Here is a 20,662-nt window from a genome sequence, read left to right as displayed (position 1 = left end):
GTTGTTAAGCACAGCCAGGTGAGTCATGTTGTTAAGCACAGCCAGGTGAGTTATGTTGTTAAGCACAGCCAGGTGAGTTATGATGCTAAGCACAGCCAGGTAAGTTATGTTGTTGAGCACAGCCTGGTGAGTTAAGTTGTTAAGCACAGCCAGGTGAGTTATGTTGTCAAGCACAGCCAGGTGAGTTATGTTGTTAAGCACAGCCTGGTGAGTTATGTTGCCAGGCGGGGACCACTTTGGAAATAATTACATAACCGAATGATGTAAAATATGAACACCTAGCAACACCTCTCAACACCTCTCAACACCTCGCAACACCTCTCAACACCTCGCAACACCTCTCAACACCTCTCAAAACCTCGCAACACCCCTCAACACCTCTCAACACCCCTCAACACCTCTCAACACCTCTCAACACCCCTCAACACCTCGCAACACCTAGCAACACCTCTCAACACCTCTCAACACCTCTCAACACCTCTCAACATCTCTCAACACCTCGCAACACCTCTCAACACCTCTCAACACCCCTCAACACCCATCAACACCTCTCAACACCTCGCAACACCTAGCAACACCTCTCAACACCTCTCAACACCTCTCAACACCCCTCAACACTTCTCAACACCTCTCAACACCTCGCAACACCTCGCAACACCTCTCAACACCTCGCAACACCTCTCAACACCTCTCAACACCTTGCAACACCTCTCAACACCTCTCAACATCTCTCAACACCTCGCAACACCTCGCAACACCTCTCAACACCTCGCAACACCTCTCAACACCTCTCAACACCTTGCAACACCTCTCAACACCTCACAACACCTCTCAACACCTCTCAACACCTCTCAACATCTCTCAACACCCCTCAACAACCATCAACACCTCTCAACACCTCGCAACACCTTGCAACACCTAGCAACACCTCTCAACACCTCTCAACATCTCTCAACACCTCGCAACACCTCCCAACACCTGTCAACACCCCTCAACACCTCTCAACATCTCTCAACACCCCTCAACAACCATCAACACCTCTCAACACCTCGCAACACCTTGCAACACCTAGCAACACCTCTCAACACCTCTCAACATCTCTCAACACCTCGCAACACCTCCCAACACCTGTCAACACCCCTCAACACCTCTCAACATCTCTCAACACCTCGCAACACCTCTCAACACCCCTCAACACCCCTCAACACCTCTCAACATCTCTCAACACCTTGCAACACCTCTCAACACCTCTCAACACCTCTCAACACCTTTCAACACCTCTTAACACCTCTTAACACCTCGCAACACCTCTCAACACCTCGCAACACCTCTCAACACCTCTCAACACCTCTCAATACCTTGCAACACCTCGCAACACCTCGCAACACCTCTCAACACCTCGCAACACCTTTCAACACCTCTCAACACCTCAGAGCTGTAAGGATGTTACAACACTTTTGGGGTTGTGTGGTGTTTCTGGATCCTTCAGGGGTGCAGTGATGGGTGAGCTCAGCTGCCCCGGTGCATCGTGGGGGAGAGAGGGTGTGAAGGCTCTCGTGCTCTATTCGCTCCTAGTAGTCGGTGAGTGAGGTTATTTTTCTTCAAAAAATCTATTGTATCGAAAATACGTTTTTTATTTATTTTTGTATGAAAAATCTATTGTATTGATATATACGTTTTTTATGAGTGTATATATACCAACAATTTATCTGCTACCCTTTTCACGTGTTTAAAATAGCTGATATTTGTGATTTACAGTAGGTGTAGGCCTAACAATTTATGTGAAATTGATGTGAAATATACCAAAGAGAAAGAGACACAAACCAGTCAATATTTCCCTCCTCTCCTTTTCTGTCGATCTCTTTATCTCATCCACCAGTACACACATCCCATGCCCAGCCTCCCCTCCCTCTCTCCCTCCTGGCCAAAATCATTGTCCCCCCTCCCTGGCACGCTCTGCCCCTGTCGCAGGCTGATCTTGGCCCACTGTTCTCCAACTCCAGCCCCTTCGCCTTCACCCAGTCCCTGCTCATGGTGCCTCCGGCTGGGACAGCCTCCAAAGCGGGGGTTCGGGCTTCATTCGGGCCTTACTCTGTCAGCCAGGTAAATCAATTGGGATAGGGATCCTTGACAATTAGCAGAATGCTAGATCTCGACTTAAACTTTTGGAGAATTAGTTCCATAGATTTCATATTATTCCTGCGTGTCCTAAGAAGTTGCAAGATCATATGTAACGCAGAGCTCTTCCTCTAGCCCTCTCTTTAACAGTTTAACCCTCTCTCTCTCTCTCCCCAGCTGGTCTCTGGGCCCATCCTCCCCCTCTCCCCTCCTCTGACTGCGTCTCTCCTCTCTAAACACGTGGAGAGAGAGGGGGATGAAGGAGGAAAGGAGAGGTACAGGGTGCGGGTGTTGTTCCACGTACGAGGGGACACCAGCAGGGGGCGCTGTATCACCCTCCACGCCTTCAAAGAGACCGAGGAGCAGAAGGCTTCGTGTGTCACACAGGTGTGTTCGTGCCACACACTATATTCAGCCACCGTCACCTGTGGCCATTCAAAAGACTGAAGCCGGACTAAACGTCTTCTTTGGGACTCTGAATGATGGATATGTCATGTCGTGTGTTTGTTACACTGGCCAATACACTGAAATGTTCTGTTCTACATAAAGTATGACACCTGTTCTATATAAAGTATGACACTTCTTCTATATAAAGTATGATACTTGTTCTATATAAAGTATGACACTTCTTCTATATAAAGTATGATACTTGTTCTATATAAAGTATGACGCCAAATGCTCACAAATGCTCACCAATCATCCATTCTTCCTCTCCCCTTCCCAGCCTCCACTGGGTCTGTGTGTGGTGACCCTGGCCCTACCTAAGGACTGGTTTGAGGCGGGCCAGACCAGCCAGCCCTACCTCAGCCCCAAACAGCGTGCCAGGCGCACACACCGACACCGCACTCGTAATCGGGGACGACGGCATGAGGGTGTTGTCGTCGTTGGAGCCGGTGGCATCCCCTTCCCAGGCGCTCTCCGATACAGCCCCGCCCACGCCGGCGACCGCATCCAGCTGTACTACTCATTGTTCGGCACGGCGTCCAACCTCAAACTAACGCCCCCTAGGTGTGTGCAAGACAAATTACCCCAGTCTCAGAGAGAGTTGTTTTATATAGCAGCTGTGACTCTGAGGGAGGATAATAAGCGGAACGAGGCCAACAGAACCAAAGAGGAAATAGGCTGTTGCAATGGACAGGAAGAGGAGGAGCTACGGTTGGATTCCAACGTGCTGATTCGCTATCGCAGGGGACCAGTCCGAGCGGGACAGCCAATTGGGGTTTCTGTGAACCTGATGGCCAATTTCAGTGCAGAGTTTGTTGTTATCCGGTAAGTCTTTGTTACGTGATAATCCAGCAAATTGAAAAGGGAGAACTGATGACGACCTAAACACATATAGGAACATAGCAGTGTGCAGGTCCTTCTCTTTTACTGATAAATACTGTGTTCATATTTCGATATCAAACCATGTCTCTCATTGCCAGTGTATCTGTCTAGTCTGAATAGTATGTATACAGTATGTAGTACATGTACGTTGGGGACGGCAGGTCGCACAGCGGTTAGAGAGGAGAGCCAGGAGGGTTGCCACTTCCATTCCTGGGTCCGATGGGAAAAACCAGCCAGGAAGTGAGCTGGCAACCGGAGGGTTGCTGGTACCAAATCCTAGATGCCATTGTCTGCTGCTGTGCCCTTGAGCAAGGCACGTAACTCCCCCCACAACAACAGCCCAACGGGCGCCTAGTGTGACAGCCCCCAGCTCCTCTCCAGAACCTGTGTATGTGTCTTTCAGAGGGGTTGGGTTAAAAGTGGAAGTCAAATGTCATTTGAACAATAAAGTGGTCTTAATTTCCATTTTTAGTCATTTCCCAGATGCTCTTATTCAGGGCGACAAACACTGAGTCACACTATATCTGTATGTATCTATTCCAGGCTGAAGGTGAAGAAAGGCCTTTTGTCTCTGGTGGCCCAGCGCTCCCTGAACTCTGACCTCTGGGTTGTGAACCTGGAGAGAACCCAGGGCTCCAAACATGATGTCATCTCCATCATCTGCCACAAACTAGCCAGACACATGGACAACGTCGGGTATTACTTCATCATATATATTACTGTACAATATTACTCAGGCACAATATTACCTCAGTGAAGGAACGTAATTCAATTTAACCGGTTTGTGACACGTCGGTTACATTTTTGACTATATACATTATTCATATTGCGTGCAAGTGATACCACATATGTGAGAGAATATCACTCTGTTAAAATATTCCAACATATGTGATTTATTTCCATCAAAGGGCTTTCTTCTTACTCTCCCCACCTATTCATCCCGACTCTCTCTCTCTCTCTCTCCTCCCCACTCCTTGTCCCTCCCTCTTTCTTCTGTCGCCGCCTCCTCTCCCTCAGTCCCGCTGCTCCGCAGCAGGTTGCCTGTCTGTCAGTGGACGGCTTGCGCAGGAGTTTTGGGGTTGCCATGACGGTATCGGCCAGCTGGCGGGTAGAGTACTCAGGCCGTAAAAACCCTCCGCCACCACACGGCGGAGTCGTGAGCAGCTTCTCCTTCACTGACAGAGAGATCGTGGGCATCTCTCCCATAACTGAAGTAGGTGGAACGTTACTCAATCAGGGTCAGTTTCCCGGGACACAGAATCTCCATTGAACATGCCTCTTTGTCCAAAACTCTTAGTCCGGGAAATTGGTTTCTTCTTGTTACATGGTCTGTATGTATGTACTATGCAGTAGACTAATGGATAATGTGATAGCTACAGCACATATCCATACAGCTATGGATCTCTTAGTGTTGCAGTGGACTGTTTCTGCCTTAAAAAAAAGCTAATTCCTAAATAAGGCCAATAAAAGCTAAACTTGTTGTCACCAACACACAGAGTGGCATGATCATCAACACGGCCATCTTGACCAGCGAGCCCGTGTCACTTCCTGTCATTGTGCTGGCAGTGGGGCATGACGGGAAGGTGTCGGATATCACCGCGGCGGTGAAGTGCCAGTCGTCCAACGATGATATCGTCAAGGTAAGCAGACACGACTCTACATACTGTACACACACACACACGCACAGGGCTCCTGTCCAATGCTGTTGTTTTCTGTGTTTTTTTGTACGCCAATATTTACTTTTTTAGTACATAACGTCTCCGCCATCATTTCCTATGACCGAAATCAGCTTCTGTACATCAGAACAGCAATCACTAACCTCGATTGGGATGACAATTTCTACGTCAACGAGTTGGCACCTCTGGACGTCGGCACCTCTGGACGTCGGCACCTCTGGACGTCGGCACCTCTGGACGTCGGCACCTCTGGACTAACCCTAATCCCTGGGACGCGAAAGAGGAAGCGACGGCGCAAGAGAGGCAAACGAGTGCACAACTGGGGCCGAGCTCCCTGCCATCCAGAACCTCTATGCCAGGTGGTGTCAGGGGAAGGCCCAAAAAATGGTCAAAGACTCCGTCCACCCAAGTCATAGACTGTTCTCTCTGCTACCGCACGGCAGGTGGTACCGATGCACCAAGTCTGGAACCAACAGGACCCGTAACAGCTTCTACCCCCAAGCCATAAGACTGCTAAATAGTTAACCAAATATCTATCGGGACTATCTGCATTGACCCCCCTTTTGCTGCTGCTACTGTTTATTATCTATCCTGTTGCCTAGTCACTTTAACCCTACCTACATGCACACATCTACCTCAACTACCACACACCCCTGCACATCGACTGGGTACCGGTGCCCTTAGTATTTAGCCAAGTTATCGTTACTAATTGTGCATTTATTCCTCTTGTTGTTATTTGTATATTTTTCTCTCTGCACTGTTGGGAAGGGCCCGTAAGTAAGCACTTCACTGTTAGTGTACACCTGTTGTTTTACTAAGCATGTGACAAATACAAGTTGATTGGTTTAGATTGATTTGACCCACAATCCTCCACTCCCTTTTATCACCCTCTGACTTTATTCAACAGGTGTCAAGCGATTGCTCCACCCTCTTCGTGGACGGAAGTGAATCAGGGGTGGGCAGCACCTGTGTAGGGGTGGAGTTTCTCCTGGGCACGCTCAGTGGGTCCCTGTGTCTGTCCGTGTGGGCTCCTGTCGTCCCGCTGCGCGTCTCCCTGTCCGACAACGAGCTGAGCGCCATCGAGGGCTGGAACCACGACGCGGGGAACGGGTGAGTCCCTGTGCGCGTGTGTGTGTTTAGAGAAAGATGAAGACACACTGAGCAGGAATGACATAAAGCAGGATTAGACATGGCCATGTCATTAACATCAAGAGTCCTAAAACAGTTGATAGAACGATTGGAACAGTTGCAACTCCAATTTGTATGTATTTTTATTTAACCTTTATCTAGGCAAGTCAGTTAAGAACAAATTCTTATTTACAAAGATGGCCTGGCAATATGGTCTCCTTTTGGCATAATCTCCTTTCCTAATCCCATTTCTTTCTGTCTCAAAACAGAGCAGGAGGTTCAAACACCAAAACCAGGAATGTCCATTGGTGGGAAAAGTACTCGATTGTCATACTTGGGGAAAAGTAAAGATACCTTAATAGAAAATGACTCAAGTAAAAGTGAAAGTCACCCAGTAAAATACTAGAGTAAGAGTCTAAAAGTATTTATATTTTTACAGTGCCTTGCGAAAGTATTCGGCCCCCTTGAACTTTGCGACCTTTTGACACATTTCAGGCTTCAAACATAAAGATATAAAACTGTATTTTTTTGTGAAGAATCAACAACAAGTGAGACACAATCATGAAGTGGAACGACATTTATTGGATATTTCAAACTTTTTTAACAAATCAAAAACTGAAAAATTGGGTGTGCAAAATTATTCAGCCCCTTTACTTTCAGTGCAGCAAACTCTCTCCAGAAGTTCAGTGAGGATCTCTGAATGATCCAATGTTGACCTAAATGACTAATGATGATAAATACAATCCACCTGTGTGTAATCAAGTCTCCGTATAAATGCACCTGCACTGTGATAGTCTCAGAGGTCCGTTAAAAGCGCAGAGAGCATCATGAAGAACAAGGAACACACCAGGCAGGTCCGAGATACTGTTGTGAAGAAGTTTAAAGCCGGATTTGGATACAAAAAGATTTCCCAAGCTTTAAACATCCCAAGGAGCACTGTGCAAGCGATAATATTGAAATGAAAGGAGTATCAGACCACTGCAAATCTACCAAGACCTGGCCGTCCCTCTAAACTTTCAGCTCATACAAGGAGAAGACTGATCAGAGATGCAGCCAAGAGGCCCATGATCACTCTGGATGAACTGCAGAGATCTACAGCTGAGGTGGGAGACTCTGTCCATAGGACAACAATCAGTCATATATTGCACAAATCTGGCCTTTATGGAAGAGTGGCAAGAAGAAAGCCATTTCTTAAAGATATCCATAAAAAGTGTTGTTTAAAGTTTGCCACAAGCCACCTGGGAGACACACCAAACATGTGGAAGAAGGTGCTCTGGTCAGATGAAACCAAAATTGAACTTTTTGGCAACAATGCAAAACGTTATGTTTGGCGTAAAAGCAACACAGCTCATCACCATCCCCACTGTCAAACATGGTGGTGGCAGCATCATGGTTTGGGCCTGCTTTTCTTCAGCAGGGACAGGGAAGATGGTTAAAATTGATGGGAAGATGGATGGAGCCAAATACAGGACCATTCTGGAAGAAAACCTGATGGAGTTTGCAAAAGACCTGAGACTGGGACGGAGATTTGTCTTCCAACAAGACAATGATCCAAAACATAAAGCAAAATCTACAATGGAATGGTTCAATAATAAACATATCCAGGTGTTAGAATGGCCAAGTCAAAGTCCAGACCTGAATCCAATCGAGAATCTGTGGAAAGAACTGAAAACTGCTGTTCACAAATGCTCTCCATCCAACCTCACTGAGCTCGAGCTGTTTTGCAAGGAGGAATGGGAAAAAATGTCAGTCTCTCGATGTGCAAAACTGATAGAGACATACCCCAAGCGACTTACAGCTGTAATCGCAGCAAAAGGTGGCGCTACAAAGTATTAACTTAAGGGGGCTGAATAATTTTGCACGCCCAATCTTTCAGTTTTTGATTTGTTAAAAGAGTTTGAAATATCCAATAAATGTCGTTCCACTTCATGATTGTGTCCCACTTGTTGTTGATTCTTCACAAAAAAAATACAGTTTTATATCTTTATGTTCGAAGCCTGAAATGTGGCAAAAGGTCGCAAAGTTCAAGGGGGCCGAATACTTTCGCAAGGCACTGTATGTACTAAGTATCAAAAGTTAAAGTACAAATAATTTAAGAAAGATATCCTTATATTAAGAAAACCAGACCGCACAATTAAAAAAAAAAATGCTTACGCATAGCCAGGGTCACACTCCAACACTGGGGTGGCAGGGTAGCCTGGTGGTTAGAGTAGAGACTAGTATCCGGAAGGTTGCAAGTTCAAACCCCAGAGCTGACAAGGTACCAATCTGTCGTTCTGCCCCTGAACCCACTGTTCCTAGGCCGTCATTTAAAATAAGAATTTGTTCTTAACTAGTTAAATAAAAGTAATTTAAAAAAACAACATCATTTCAAAACAAGGCATTTGGGATGTTCTCTTGATAAGTGTGTGAATTGTCAAATGTTCTGTCCTGCTAAGCATTCAAAGTGTAACATGCACTTTTGGGTGTCAGGGAAAATGTATTGAGTAAAAAGTACATAATTTTCTTTAGGAATGTAGTGAAGTAAAAGTTGTCAAAAATAGAAAAAGTAAAGTACAGATACCCCAGAAAACGACATAAGTAGGACTTTACACCACTGGCCATGTTCCACTTGGCACACTATTCCCTATATAGTGCACTACTTTTTACCTTAGCCATATGAACTCTTGTCAAAAGTAGTGCACTATATAGGGAATAAGGTGTGATTTGGTCTACTGCCAAAAAGCTTCATTCACATCACCATACAAGCACAACAGCTGGTAGAAGAGACTAATTCCCTAACCCAGAGCTTTAAAATAGGCTCTCTGCATTATCCACCTCTGATTCCTAGATGGCACCTGCTCAACAATTCAAACACTAACATTATGACTTGCTGTCACATCTCAACCAGGGGTCAAATGAGGTCAATTCTATTTCAATTCCAGTCAATTCAGAAAGTACACCAAAATTCCAATTGTCTTCATGCTTTTCATGAGGAAAAATTGGAATTTGATTGGAGTTTGGTTTACTTTTTGTATTGACTGGAATTGAAATGGAATTTACCCCAACCCTCAACATATTTAATCTTATGATGTCTCCATTTTTAGTTTTGCCCAGCTTCTATGCCACATCCAGATTTGTGTAATATCTCTCTCTCCTCCTCATCCATCCATCCTTCTCTCTAACCCCACCCCCTCTCTCTCCCTCCCTCCCTTTCTTTCCCTGCCCCCCAGCTGTTCTCCGGTGTACCAGAGGTCCACCGTTCAGGTTCTGACCCAGTTCAGTGCTCAGGGGGGCCAGGGTCAGCTGACCTACCTGCTGGGCTCCTCTGATTGGTTTGTGGATGCCACGGAGATGGTCCGTAATTGGCTGAGGGTAGAGAATCCTCGCGTAGCGGTCCTCGACAAGCAGAGCGATCTGATTGGTCTACACCCGGGGAAAACTTCAGTTCATGTGAGTAATATGTAATATGATGTTGTATTTTGAATAGCATGGTGCATTTTAGTTGAGGGGTGGTCATTACAAATGATGAAATCTCCATTTGGTCAGATCTCAAATATATTTATTACCTATGGAAAGTAAACTTGAACAAGACACTACCTTTATTGGCACCCCTCTCTTGTCTCTCAGGTCATATCAAGCCAATGGGACGGTGTTCTGGGTAGCTGTGATGTCATCGTGACCTCTGAACCCGTGACCCCAGGTGACCTCTCAGTGCAGGTTGTGGGAGGACTCGGTATGTCAATCAATGCAAGCCCTGCCCATCCGGCTGTTGTCACGGCAACAGTGACAGCATACAACATCCTCTACCACCATGGGCAGGTGAGTTCAGTTTTTTTCTTGACCCACTAACTTCACTAGAACGTTTTAGTTTTACATAACAGTAACTTCTGTGGGACATTTTTGCTTCAATGGAAGGACCTGTGCTTCAGTATGGTATGATTCAGTATGGTATGCTTCAGTATGGTATGATACTGAACATTTCTCTCTTTCTCCCTCCCCCTTATCTCCATTGTCCTTCTCTCTCTCTCTACCAGGAAGCGTCAATCAGTGTCTGGCTCCAGTTCAGTGATGATAGCGCCACGTTGCTCTCCACCTTCAGCCGTGGTACCTTCGCCCTTCGCCTCTCCTCATTGGCAGAGACCGTGGTTGCCGTGATGCCCGGCCCGTTGCTGCGCGTCGTCGCCCAGGGCGAAGGGGGCGGGCCTTTACTGAAAGCAGAACTCCTGGTCACCCCCTGCAAGCCAATGGCGAACTCCGTTGATGGGGACCTGGCCAATTCGAAAGAAGGAAGCGGGACCAGGAGGCTGGCTAAAGGATCAGGTTGGATCAGGGTGAACCTGGACACAGACCTTCGTCCAATGGGAAGCGAGGAGGCGGACTTTGAGCTGCTCGACATGTCGGACATGCTGGTTGAGTCATCGAACAGGGACGTTAAGTACAGCAACTTCCTGGACAATGACATCATCATAGGGAACGTCACCACCGTCAAAGGTGACGACTACTATGACAAGGCCGGCGATGGGATGATCGCCAGGAACGACCTGGAGAGAGCGGTGTTGACCCCAAATCACGAAGAGAGCGCCGTGTACTTCTCTCCCGGGGTGGAGAGAGAGAGGGAGGGGAAACTGGAGGATACAGAGCTGGGGGTGGGTGTCGGGGCAGTTCTCTCCCTTCTCTGCCTCTCCGTACTTCTCTTCCTGGTGAATTGTCTGCCCTGCGCTTTGAGGGAGCGGAGGATGAGGAGGAAGGGCGTGAACACGGAGGGGGTGGAGGGAGTGGTGAAGGAAGAGGGGAAGGAAGGAAAAGAGGAGGCGGCAAAGGATGTTGCAGAAAAGAACGACATAGTGACATCGTACCCCGGGGTAATATCGCTCCATGAGACTATTCCAGAAGAGAAAGAGGGGCAGTCAGATCAAAGCCTTGACCATTAAGGCTGCATCCGAATAGGCACCTTAATCCTTTTAAAGAGTTAAGAGCCCTGTGGTCAAAAGTAGTGCACTATGTAGGGGATAAGGTGCCATTTTATTCAGGAGAGAAAGGTTGTTGATAAAAATCATCGTTCTTCGGAAAATTTACTACGTATTCCTGTCACCGTGTCACCAACAATGTATCTTAAAGTCTTACAAGGTCATCTTCGTATAGGCTAGTTTTTTTTTCTCGGTTATTTATGTCTGAATGTTTGTCTAGCTACCATCGCACATATACAGTAACTATCCAACATAAGTCCAACATAAGTGAAATATGTGTGCAGAAACAATGCACGTACACGACTGTACATATCTGTCATATTTACTTTATCGGTATTATTTCACATTCATCCATATACAATTGGTTGTCATACCTTTTTCGATTTAGGACTCAATGCAATCCGTATCGCTGAAGTTCACCGCTATATTGCAATTGAATTTTAAAAGCAGCGTTCCCGCGTTCGCGGAGACTGAATTCACGATAAATACGGCACATTTCAGCTCAATCGGAAACGACCTTTACATTTCAATGAATTAAGCCCTTTTAGGCCTATTGACGATATAGTATAGGGTTGCAAAAATCCTGGTAATTTTCCCAAAAAATCCCGCCGGGATGACTCCCAGTTGACTCCCAGATGACTCCCAGTTGACTCCCAGATGACTCCCAGTTGTAGGATGCCAACATGCTTATTCCCACCTGATTCAAGAGATTCTCCAACTGGGATTTCCGTAAGAACTGGGAATTTGGGGCAAGTTACCAGAATGTGCAACTTTATTCCCGCACATACTTGTGATTGCGTTATGCCTCGCTTTATGTCTCTCTCAAATGTCAATATGCCATGTATACTGCTGTTTAGGTTAGTTATCATTGTTTTAGTTTACAATGGAGCCCCTAGTTCCACTCATCATACCTCCGATATCTCCTTTGTCCCACCTCCCACACATGCGGTGACCTCACCCATTATAACCAGCATGTCCAGAGATGCAACCTCTCTAAACATCATTCAGTGCCTGGGCTTACCTCCACTGTACCGGCACCCCACCATACCCCTGTCTGCACATTATGCCCTGAATCTATTCTACCATGCCCAGAAATCTGCTCCTTTATTCTTTGTCCCCAACGCTCTAGACGACCAGTTTTGATAGCCTTTAGCCATACCCTCATCCTACTCCTCCTCTGTTCCTCGGGTGATGTGGAGGTAAACCCAGGCCCTGTGTGTCCTCAGGCACCCTCATTTCTTGACTTCGGGGATCGAAAACGCTTTGGTTTCATGCATGTTAACATCAGAAGCCTCCTCCCTAAGTTTGTTTTACTCACTGCTTTAGCAAACGCCGCCAACCCTGATGTCCTTGCCGTGTCTGAATCCTGGCTTAGGAAGGCCACACAAATTCTGAGATTTCCATACCCAACTACAACATTTTCCATCAAGATAGAACTGCCAAAAGGGGGAGGAGTTGCAATCTACTGCAGAGATAGCCTGCAAAGGTTGGTCATACTTTCCAGGTCTATACCCAAACAGTTCGAACTTCTAATTTTAAAAATTAATCTCTCCAGAAATAAGTCTCTCACTGTTGCCACCTGTTATCGACCCCCCTCCGCTCCCAGCTGTGCCCTGGACACCATATGTGAATGGATCGCCCCCCATCTAGCTTCAGAGTTCGTTCTGTTAGGTGACCTAAACTGGGATATGCTTAACTGTATCCGCTATGGGTCAGCGGTCAAACGACCACCCCTCATCACTGTCAAACGCTCCCTGAAACACTTCTGCGAGCAGGCCTTTCTAATTGACCTGGCCCGGGTATCCTGGAAGGATATTGACCTCATCCCGTCAGTCGAAGATGCCTGGTTGCTCTTTAAAAGTAACTTCCTCACCATCTTAGATAAGCATGCCCCTTTCAAAAAATGCAGAACTAAGAACAGACATAGCCCTTGGTTCACTCCAGACCTGACTGCCCTTGATCAGCACAAAAACATCCTGTGGCGGACTGCAATAGCATTGAATAGTCCCCACGATATGCAAATGTTCAGGGAAGTCAGGAACCAATACACGTAGTCAGTCAGGAAAGCAAAGGCCAGCCTTTTCAAGCAGAAATGTGCATCCTGTAGCTCTAACTCTTTTGGGACACTGTAAAGTCCATGGAGAATAAGAGCACCTCCTCCCCGCTGCACTGAGGCTAGGTAACACGGTCACCACCGATAAGTCCATGATAATCTAAAATTTCAGTAAGCATTTCTCTACTGCTGGCCATGCTTTCCTCCTGGCTACTCCAACCCAGGACAACAGCTGCGACCTGTATGCTGCAGTCTGCTGGCCCTCACTACATATTCGTCGCCAGACCCACTGGCTCCAGGTCATCTATAAGTCTATGCTAGGTAAAGCTGCGCCTTATTTCAATTCACTGGTCACGATAACAACACCCCCCCTTAGCACACGTTCCAGCAGGTATATCTCACTGATCATCCCCAAAGCCAACACCTCATTTGGCCACCTTTCCTTACAGTTCTCTGCTGCCAGTGACTGGAACGAATTGCAAAAATCGCTGAAGTTGGAGACTTATATTTCCCTCACCTACTTTAAACATCAGCTATCGGAGCTGCTAACCGATCGCTGCAGCTGTACATAGTCCATCTGTAAATAGCCCACCCAATCTACCTACCTCATCCCCATACTGTTTTTATATACTTTTCTACTATTTTGCACACCATCATCTGCTCGTTTATCACTCCAGTGTTATTCTGCTAAATTGTAATTCTTCACTACTACAGCCTATTTATTGCCTACCTCCTCATGCCTTTTGCACCCACTTATAGACTTTTTTTCTACTGTGTCATTGACCTGTTTATTGTGTTATTGGCTTGTTTATTGTTTATTCCATGTTATTCCATGTGTAACTGTGTTGTTGTGTGTCACACTGCTTTGCTTTATCTTGGACAGGTCGCAGTTGTAAATTAAAACTTGTTCTCAACTAGCCTACCCTGTTAAATAAAGGTGACATTTAAAAAAATATATATGTTCTGGTTGATCTCATCAACCAAAAGAAAAACACACTAAATAAACATTATAGAATAACTCATGTGAAACTCATTATTCTCCTGCTTGCTCCACTTTTCCCAGGAGGCAAGAGCACCCATTCTGAACCCACACTGCAGGCATACAATCAGTGGTGTAAAAAGTACTCAATTGTCATACTTGAGTAAAAGTATAGATACCTTAATAGAAATTGACTCAAGTAAAAGTGAAAGTCACCCAGTAAAATACTACTTGAGTCTAAAATACTACTTGAGTAAAGTCTAAAAGTTGTTGGTTTTAAATATACTTAAGTATCAAAAGTAAATGTAATTGCTAAAATATTATTACGTTTCAAAAGAAAAAGTATAAATCATTTCAAATTCCTTATATTAAGCTGTGTAAATTCAACACAGGGACACCCAAAGTCAATACTAAATGAATCATTCTATTGTCAGCAAGCTGGAGAGGTCCTATTCAAACTTAGATGCACTTTCAAACCCTTCATTCTGGGTTACCCAATCTAATTAGTAGCTGATCCAAGCACAGGCAGGAACCAAGGATTATTTATGACAAAAGAGACAAGATTAACATTTTCAAGACTGTCCCTCCAGACTATACATTTCCTTCACATAAGCAAACCATTTATTTATGACTAGCCAGGGGTACACTCCAACACTCATATGCCATTTACAAATAAAGCATTTGTGTTTAGTGAATCCGCCAGATCAGAGGCAGTAGAGATGACCAGGGATGTTCTCATGATAAGTGCTTCAATTTGACAATTTTCCTGTCCTGCTAAGCATTCAAAATGTAATGAGTACTTTTGGTTGTCAGGGAAAATGTAAGGAGTAAAAAGTACATAATTTTCCTTAGGAATGTAGTGAAGTAAAAGTATCTGAGTACAGATACTCAAAAAAAAACGACTTAGGTAAAAAATACTTTAAAATACTACTTAAGTACTTTACACCACTGCAGACTACTTCATTGGTTGCTTGGTGAAAGGCATCAGTATTACTCTTTGAGCCACTCCAGAGTGTTTGACTATCACACTTGCCAGTCTTAACTTTGCATGAATAAGGCTTCGAACCCCCGATTGTCAGTTTGTATTAAATTGTCTAGGCATATTGCAGTAGTGTTTATGATGTGAATGCAATAGTTTAAACCTTACATTCACGTAGCCCCTAAGAAATATGATGGTCAATTTGCCACGGGCTTGATGTGACTGACTGCTTGGGGATATAGTTAAAATTCTCTTTTCACCACACAAATATAGGGGGAAAAAAATTGGCCCGCGACTGAACTTAGTTGACGATCCCTGCTTTCGACCCGTTCCCCGCTTAATAAAAAGTCAACCACGAAGCGCTGCATTTAAATTGATATAGCGCGACATGCTGAGTCACATCCAACAGCTACTGCATAGCAGCTTTCGTTTGCATAAAAGAAAGACACGACAATACGCATTGTTGGACAAAATAATACCATTCAAATTAAAAAGGGGGAGTCATATTGTACCTTCACAGTTGCTCCCTTTAGATTAGTGACGTCTGGACTACGGAGTCCTTCACTCATTAGATGAACTACGTGCAGGTGGTTATAACTAGAGGTTGCTTCAGAAGCCTGGGTCGGCGCACAAATATTCAAGTACGAGCACGGACTGGAGCAGGCGACCAAAATCAAACAACGCAGATCATAAAAACGACATTACTTACAGCGTGATTCTGCAACAGAAAGCAAAGGGAAAAAAATAAAGTTGACTACCATTTTCAATTAATGTTATTCAAATTAAATACATTTCTTGATTGTGGATTATTACAATAATTATCTATCAATCTATCTATCTTAACCAAGGTGGGAAAAAACGGCACATTCGTTTCAGAGATTGTCTACAGAAAAAAAAGTGATCACATTATGGAAAAATATATTTATTTTGCACATGCAGATCCTTCTACACATTACATCTTAGAAGTGATAAATACAAAATGGAAGTTAACATGCTAAACAGTTGATAACATAACATTGCAGCCATCCAGCTTGTCTCCAGCTTCTGAGCAGTACGTTTTTCTATAAAAATGTGTTGATGTATTAATGCTCTCTTGCGGTGGCTTTGTGGTATGGCATGTGCTGAGAATTTCAGGTTGGCCCCCCTTGCTTCAGCTTCAAGGCATGTGAGAAGTATGATGTATCACTCATTTGAATCTCAGTTCTACATGTCGGGTGTATTACCAGAGACCCACAAAAAAATAAAAAAGTAACTCCCCCTGTGAGCCTCCGATTTAAAAGACTCAAGGCTACATCTCCTCATAGGTCAGTTTGTGTTCACAGGTGTTACAGGCCTTCCTGTAGAGATCTTCCTCTTCATCCACTAGTTCCTCAGGGCCGTGCCGGTGAGCACTGGTGTCCTTTGTCCACACGCTGGTCCTCACTGCACGACAACAGCTCTGTTCACAACAGAGAAACAAACTATCCCATCAATAACAGGCGTGTAGGAATTATTCAATTAATAACTTAAAAATACAAATCTGCACACCGTTTGCCAGTATCACTTGTGTTTACAGCCTTCAGTAAACACAAATAGAATGGCAAGCACAGCGTGTAGCTTTCTTCATTTAAGTCAATAACAAAGAAATACAACTGAATGACCTGTTTTCTACAATCCACTGGGGGGTGCTAGTGTTCTCTCTATGTCACTGTCGCTCAGATAGTTTTGCAATGAGAAAAGGTGACAAATGGGGAAATTTAAGATGACTAAAGTTCATATTCAGTTTAGACTGGTTAAAACACTGTTTAGCTAAAATATATTTTCCCTTTTCTGTAATACACATGATTTCCAGTGTTCCGTTTGTGACACTCAAGGTGCAGGTTGATGGTCACTAGACTTGATACTGAATGTTATGGATTATTCTCATATCTGTTGATAGTGGTTGACGCCACACTGATTATTCACTGTTGCATTGTACTGATGACATCCTGTGAACACTGTGATTCTGTATCAGCTGACAGTCGCTGCCTTTTTGTTTTGTCTTCCTACAAGCCTCTCTGGTGTTGGTGTTTACTGAACATTTGGTGCTGTCTGATTAGGATAGAAAGGCCCCGTCTCCAAGAGGTCAGTTAGTCGTTTTCTCTGCTTCTGGGCTGGGTGGTGTCGCTCTGTTGCAACTCCATTTTTTAAAATTGACTTTACCAACAATTGGTCGTCTTTTTGTTAATCTGGGAATTCCTATTACAATGACTTATTTGTTGAAGTGACATTGTGTCTGAGTGGGAATCAGAAAACAGTGTTACTGACCTTTGATATTTTTGTTGACACGCTTCTGCACCTCCCTGTTCTCCTCTCTGGACTCATTGGCCTCCTCGGAGCCCCACACCTCTAAGGAGCACGGAAACCTGGAAACACACAGCACAATATCATGTCTACTTAGATAACCTAAATACATATTTAACATTAAATACACATCCATCATTAAGAAATGTATGCAACATTATGAAACTGAACACAGTCAGTTTTCTTCCGTTTGGTGCCTAATGAACAAAACCCTGGAACACACCGAGGTAGGGCTAAACAAACCATAGTAGGGAAAACTGGTTCAGTGGCAGTAAGTTCAGGACAAGGTGAGGGAAAGCTAGCCTGGCATTCAAACTGATTGAAACAATATTGGTGAGAGCAGCGTGTACAGTGGTTTTACCAGGCTAAAGGGAAAGCAGCCGGTTAGAACCAGTGATGGTTGGTATCGGTAAGCTCGTCCTACCTGCAGCTCGAGGTAGATTTTGATGTCTCCCCGGTGAGGGTTGTGTGGGGTTCTTCTTCAGGACAAACCTCAGCACTGGCTCCCTCTGGTCCAGGTCACAGTCCTTCAGTAGGTAGAGCTGCTTAGCCTCCGTACGGGATATCAGCTTGTGTTTCACCTCGTCGTCTCTGATCGGGGGGACATTAACAGGGGGAAGACAAGACAGAATACCTGTTCAGATGCATTTTTGCATCCTCTTACCATTGAAGCACAATGCAAACCAAAGCACTATGTAATACTGCAGTGCACTCCGTTTATAGTGAATATGTGGTTCTAGCAATCAACCGGTCATACTGATCAACTTGTCCTGCACATATGTGAACACTATTATGAGAAGCACACTGTACAACAACAACAACAACAATATATATATATATAGTTATTTGTGTTGGTTGTCATTGACACGAGAAGTATGACTTTACCTGCAGTTGTCACAGACTGCCAGATTGAAGCCGTTCGCTGAGGTAGGAATCCATCAAACGGCGTGTCACAGTCATCACACAGCAGATAGTCAGCCTCCATCACCGGGGCTAGGGGGAGGACGGAGTCAGAGAGAGCAGCAGAGCGCAACACTAAGCCTGAACGCCAGTTCAGTAGAACTGGGTGTCAGTAGACTGGCACCCAGGCTCAACACTGACAATACACTACTAGTACATTTAAAATGATTACATTCTAGTCATTTTAGCGCACACACACTTATTCCGAATCACAGGCAGTGAGAGTGCTAGGAGGGAGAGGTCAGCCAAGGTGTCTTGTCAGTAAAAACTGAGTCATTCAGATAGTGGTTGGTCGGTTGTCACTGTGCCATAAATAATGTATTATGAACTTCTTTTATAATAGGGGACGCCTGTAATACCTGAAACTGACTCCACTCAGCAACTGGCATGTGGAATTACATGAACCCACAAAGGGCCGCACATGAACCAACAATGCATCTTTATCTTTTACACCGGACATGCAGAGGATCTGCAGATAAGATTAATGATATTTACATCATGCAACAAATGTGAATACTTCCCCCTGTCATATTTGACTGACTATTAATGCACATGCCTGGTTGATGCACAACTTTCTTTGTCCTTTGCTCCTCCTGTCGCTCTCCATCAATGAAGAACCATTCTCCAGAGTCGACTGTCTTTAGCCGAGGTTCCACCCCCTTCTCCTGCCGACTGTCTGCTGGCCAGTCGGGCTTGCCTCAGCATCAGAGCCCGCTGTTTGTTTCGTTCGATATTGGCTCTCATCGCAGGACACAGATCGCAGTTCTTGGCTTTGGACTCCGAATGAGAATAAGCATTATCCTTCACAGGCGTTGGAGGCTCCAACAGATCAATCGCAAAAAAAAGCATGCGCTAACTAACTTAGCTGTAGGCTAAACTCTCCAGCGTCTTGGAAATTGCAATTAAGTAAAGTTGTTCACCAGCAAGACAGCTGGCAGAGGGGTACAATTGTTTGTGTTTTTACTTTTAACCCGCGGGCACAGCGGTGTGCTCGAGTTGCTGGCGGCTGCCATTTGTCGGTTGCACAACCAACTTCCGGGTTTTTATCATGTCAAAATAAAAGCCCTGTTATGAAACTGCTGCTGCTTCTCTATGTGACCGTGAGATGTCGCCGAAGAGCGGACATATACCACCTCCACCCAACACTAGTAGTTCTTCACAGCTTTATCCTGTTCTTTATTGACTATGTCCTCACTGCTGGGCCATATCCTGAAAGACCCAGTGGCAATGTGCCATATTTGATGTAATGGGCTTGCTGTAGCAATATCTCCACTTGGTAAAGCGCTAAACATATGGCTCTGACTCTATCTGCAGTGTGACCTGGCTGTTGTCTTATTCATTTTAAAAAAAGTATTCACTGTTTGTAACTCGATACTCATGAATGCGAGACAAATGATTGAAAAGATCAAGTTAAGTTAACGGAATGTGTCATCGAGTAGACATGACGTTGTGTGTGATGTGACGTTTTTTAAATAATGATTGTAGGTATAATAAATACAAATAAAACAAAGTTAAATCGTATTATATTCTACCGTGACCAACCATGTTCCCTTTCCTTCCAGAGACTCTTATCAGGTAGTCCACACATAGATAGGCTAATCTGGTAATGGTTCCAACCTACCAACATAAGGTCATTCTCACAGAAACTCAAAGTCGGGGGGGAACTGCAGTGGGGTGGCCCCAAAAAACAATACATATATAGATTTTTTTTAAGGAACAAAACTTTAAGAGTACAGATTATTGTATGGGACAACATACAAACGTTTTTGAGAAAGATCTTTAAAAAAAAAAAGACATTTTATTGAGTAAATGTATTTCATTTGGATAACAGATGAAAATGTAATGAATTGATGGTTATTTGTTGATGTAAAATCTAAATTTGACCGATTTTAGGTTATGTCATGAGACTTGGTGGCGGAAAAAAAATAGAGTCCCTGCTGAAAAAGTTTGAATATCCACTGCAGTAAGGGTGTCCATACACTGTGCTTAGCGTCTATTTAAAGCAGTGCAGGACAGGAGCTTTAGTCATTACCGATCTTAATCTCATTTTAACAGAGTTGCATTAATCTATTGCTCTTTTTAGGGTACAACGGAGAGTGCTGCCAATACACTGAAATAGAGACTATATTCCCCCGCGTATTAGAATAACAACACAGTCTTAATATGGGATCC

The 20,662-nt window shown here is 44.6% G+C and overlaps 1 protein-coding gene and 1 pseudogene across 1 annotated transcript; one reads left to right on the top strand and one right to left on the bottom strand.

Moving 5' to 3' along the window:
- The first annotated feature begins 1,499 nt into the window (after positions 1-1,499).
- Positions 1,500-11,245, top strand: LOC139374138 (transmembrane protein 132A). Its single transcript, XM_071115141.1, has 11 exons — positions 1,500-1,581; positions 1,880-2,103; positions 2,296-2,505; positions 2,843-3,387; positions 3,988-4,140; positions 4,462-4,657; positions 4,941-5,084; positions 6,028-6,230; positions 9,461-9,680; positions 9,858-10,049; positions 10,265-11,245. Exons 1-11 carry the CDS (start codon positions 1,500-1,502, stop codon positions 11,159-11,161), a joined length of 3,066 nt encoding a protein of 1,021 aa, XP_070971242.1. The 3' UTR covers positions 11,162-11,245.
- Positions 11,246-16,496: 5,251 nt separating this feature from the next.
- Positions 16,497-19,490, bottom strand: LOC139374416 (DNA repair protein complementing XP-A cells homolog; annotated as a pseudogene).
- Positions 19,491-20,662: the final 1,172 nt, after the last annotated feature.

The sequence above is a fragment of the Oncorhynchus clarkii genome, chromosome 19 (assembly GCF_045791955.1).
Source record: "Oncorhynchus clarkii lewisi isolate Uvic-CL-2024 chromosome 19, UVic_Ocla_1.0, whole genome shotgun sequence".
NCBI lineage: Eukaryota > Metazoa > Chordata > Actinopteri > Salmoniformes > Salmonidae > Oncorhynchus > Oncorhynchus clarkii.
The sequence above is the reverse complement of the archived record's forward strand: the minus strand, read 5'-3'. Positions and strand labels throughout refer to the sequence as shown.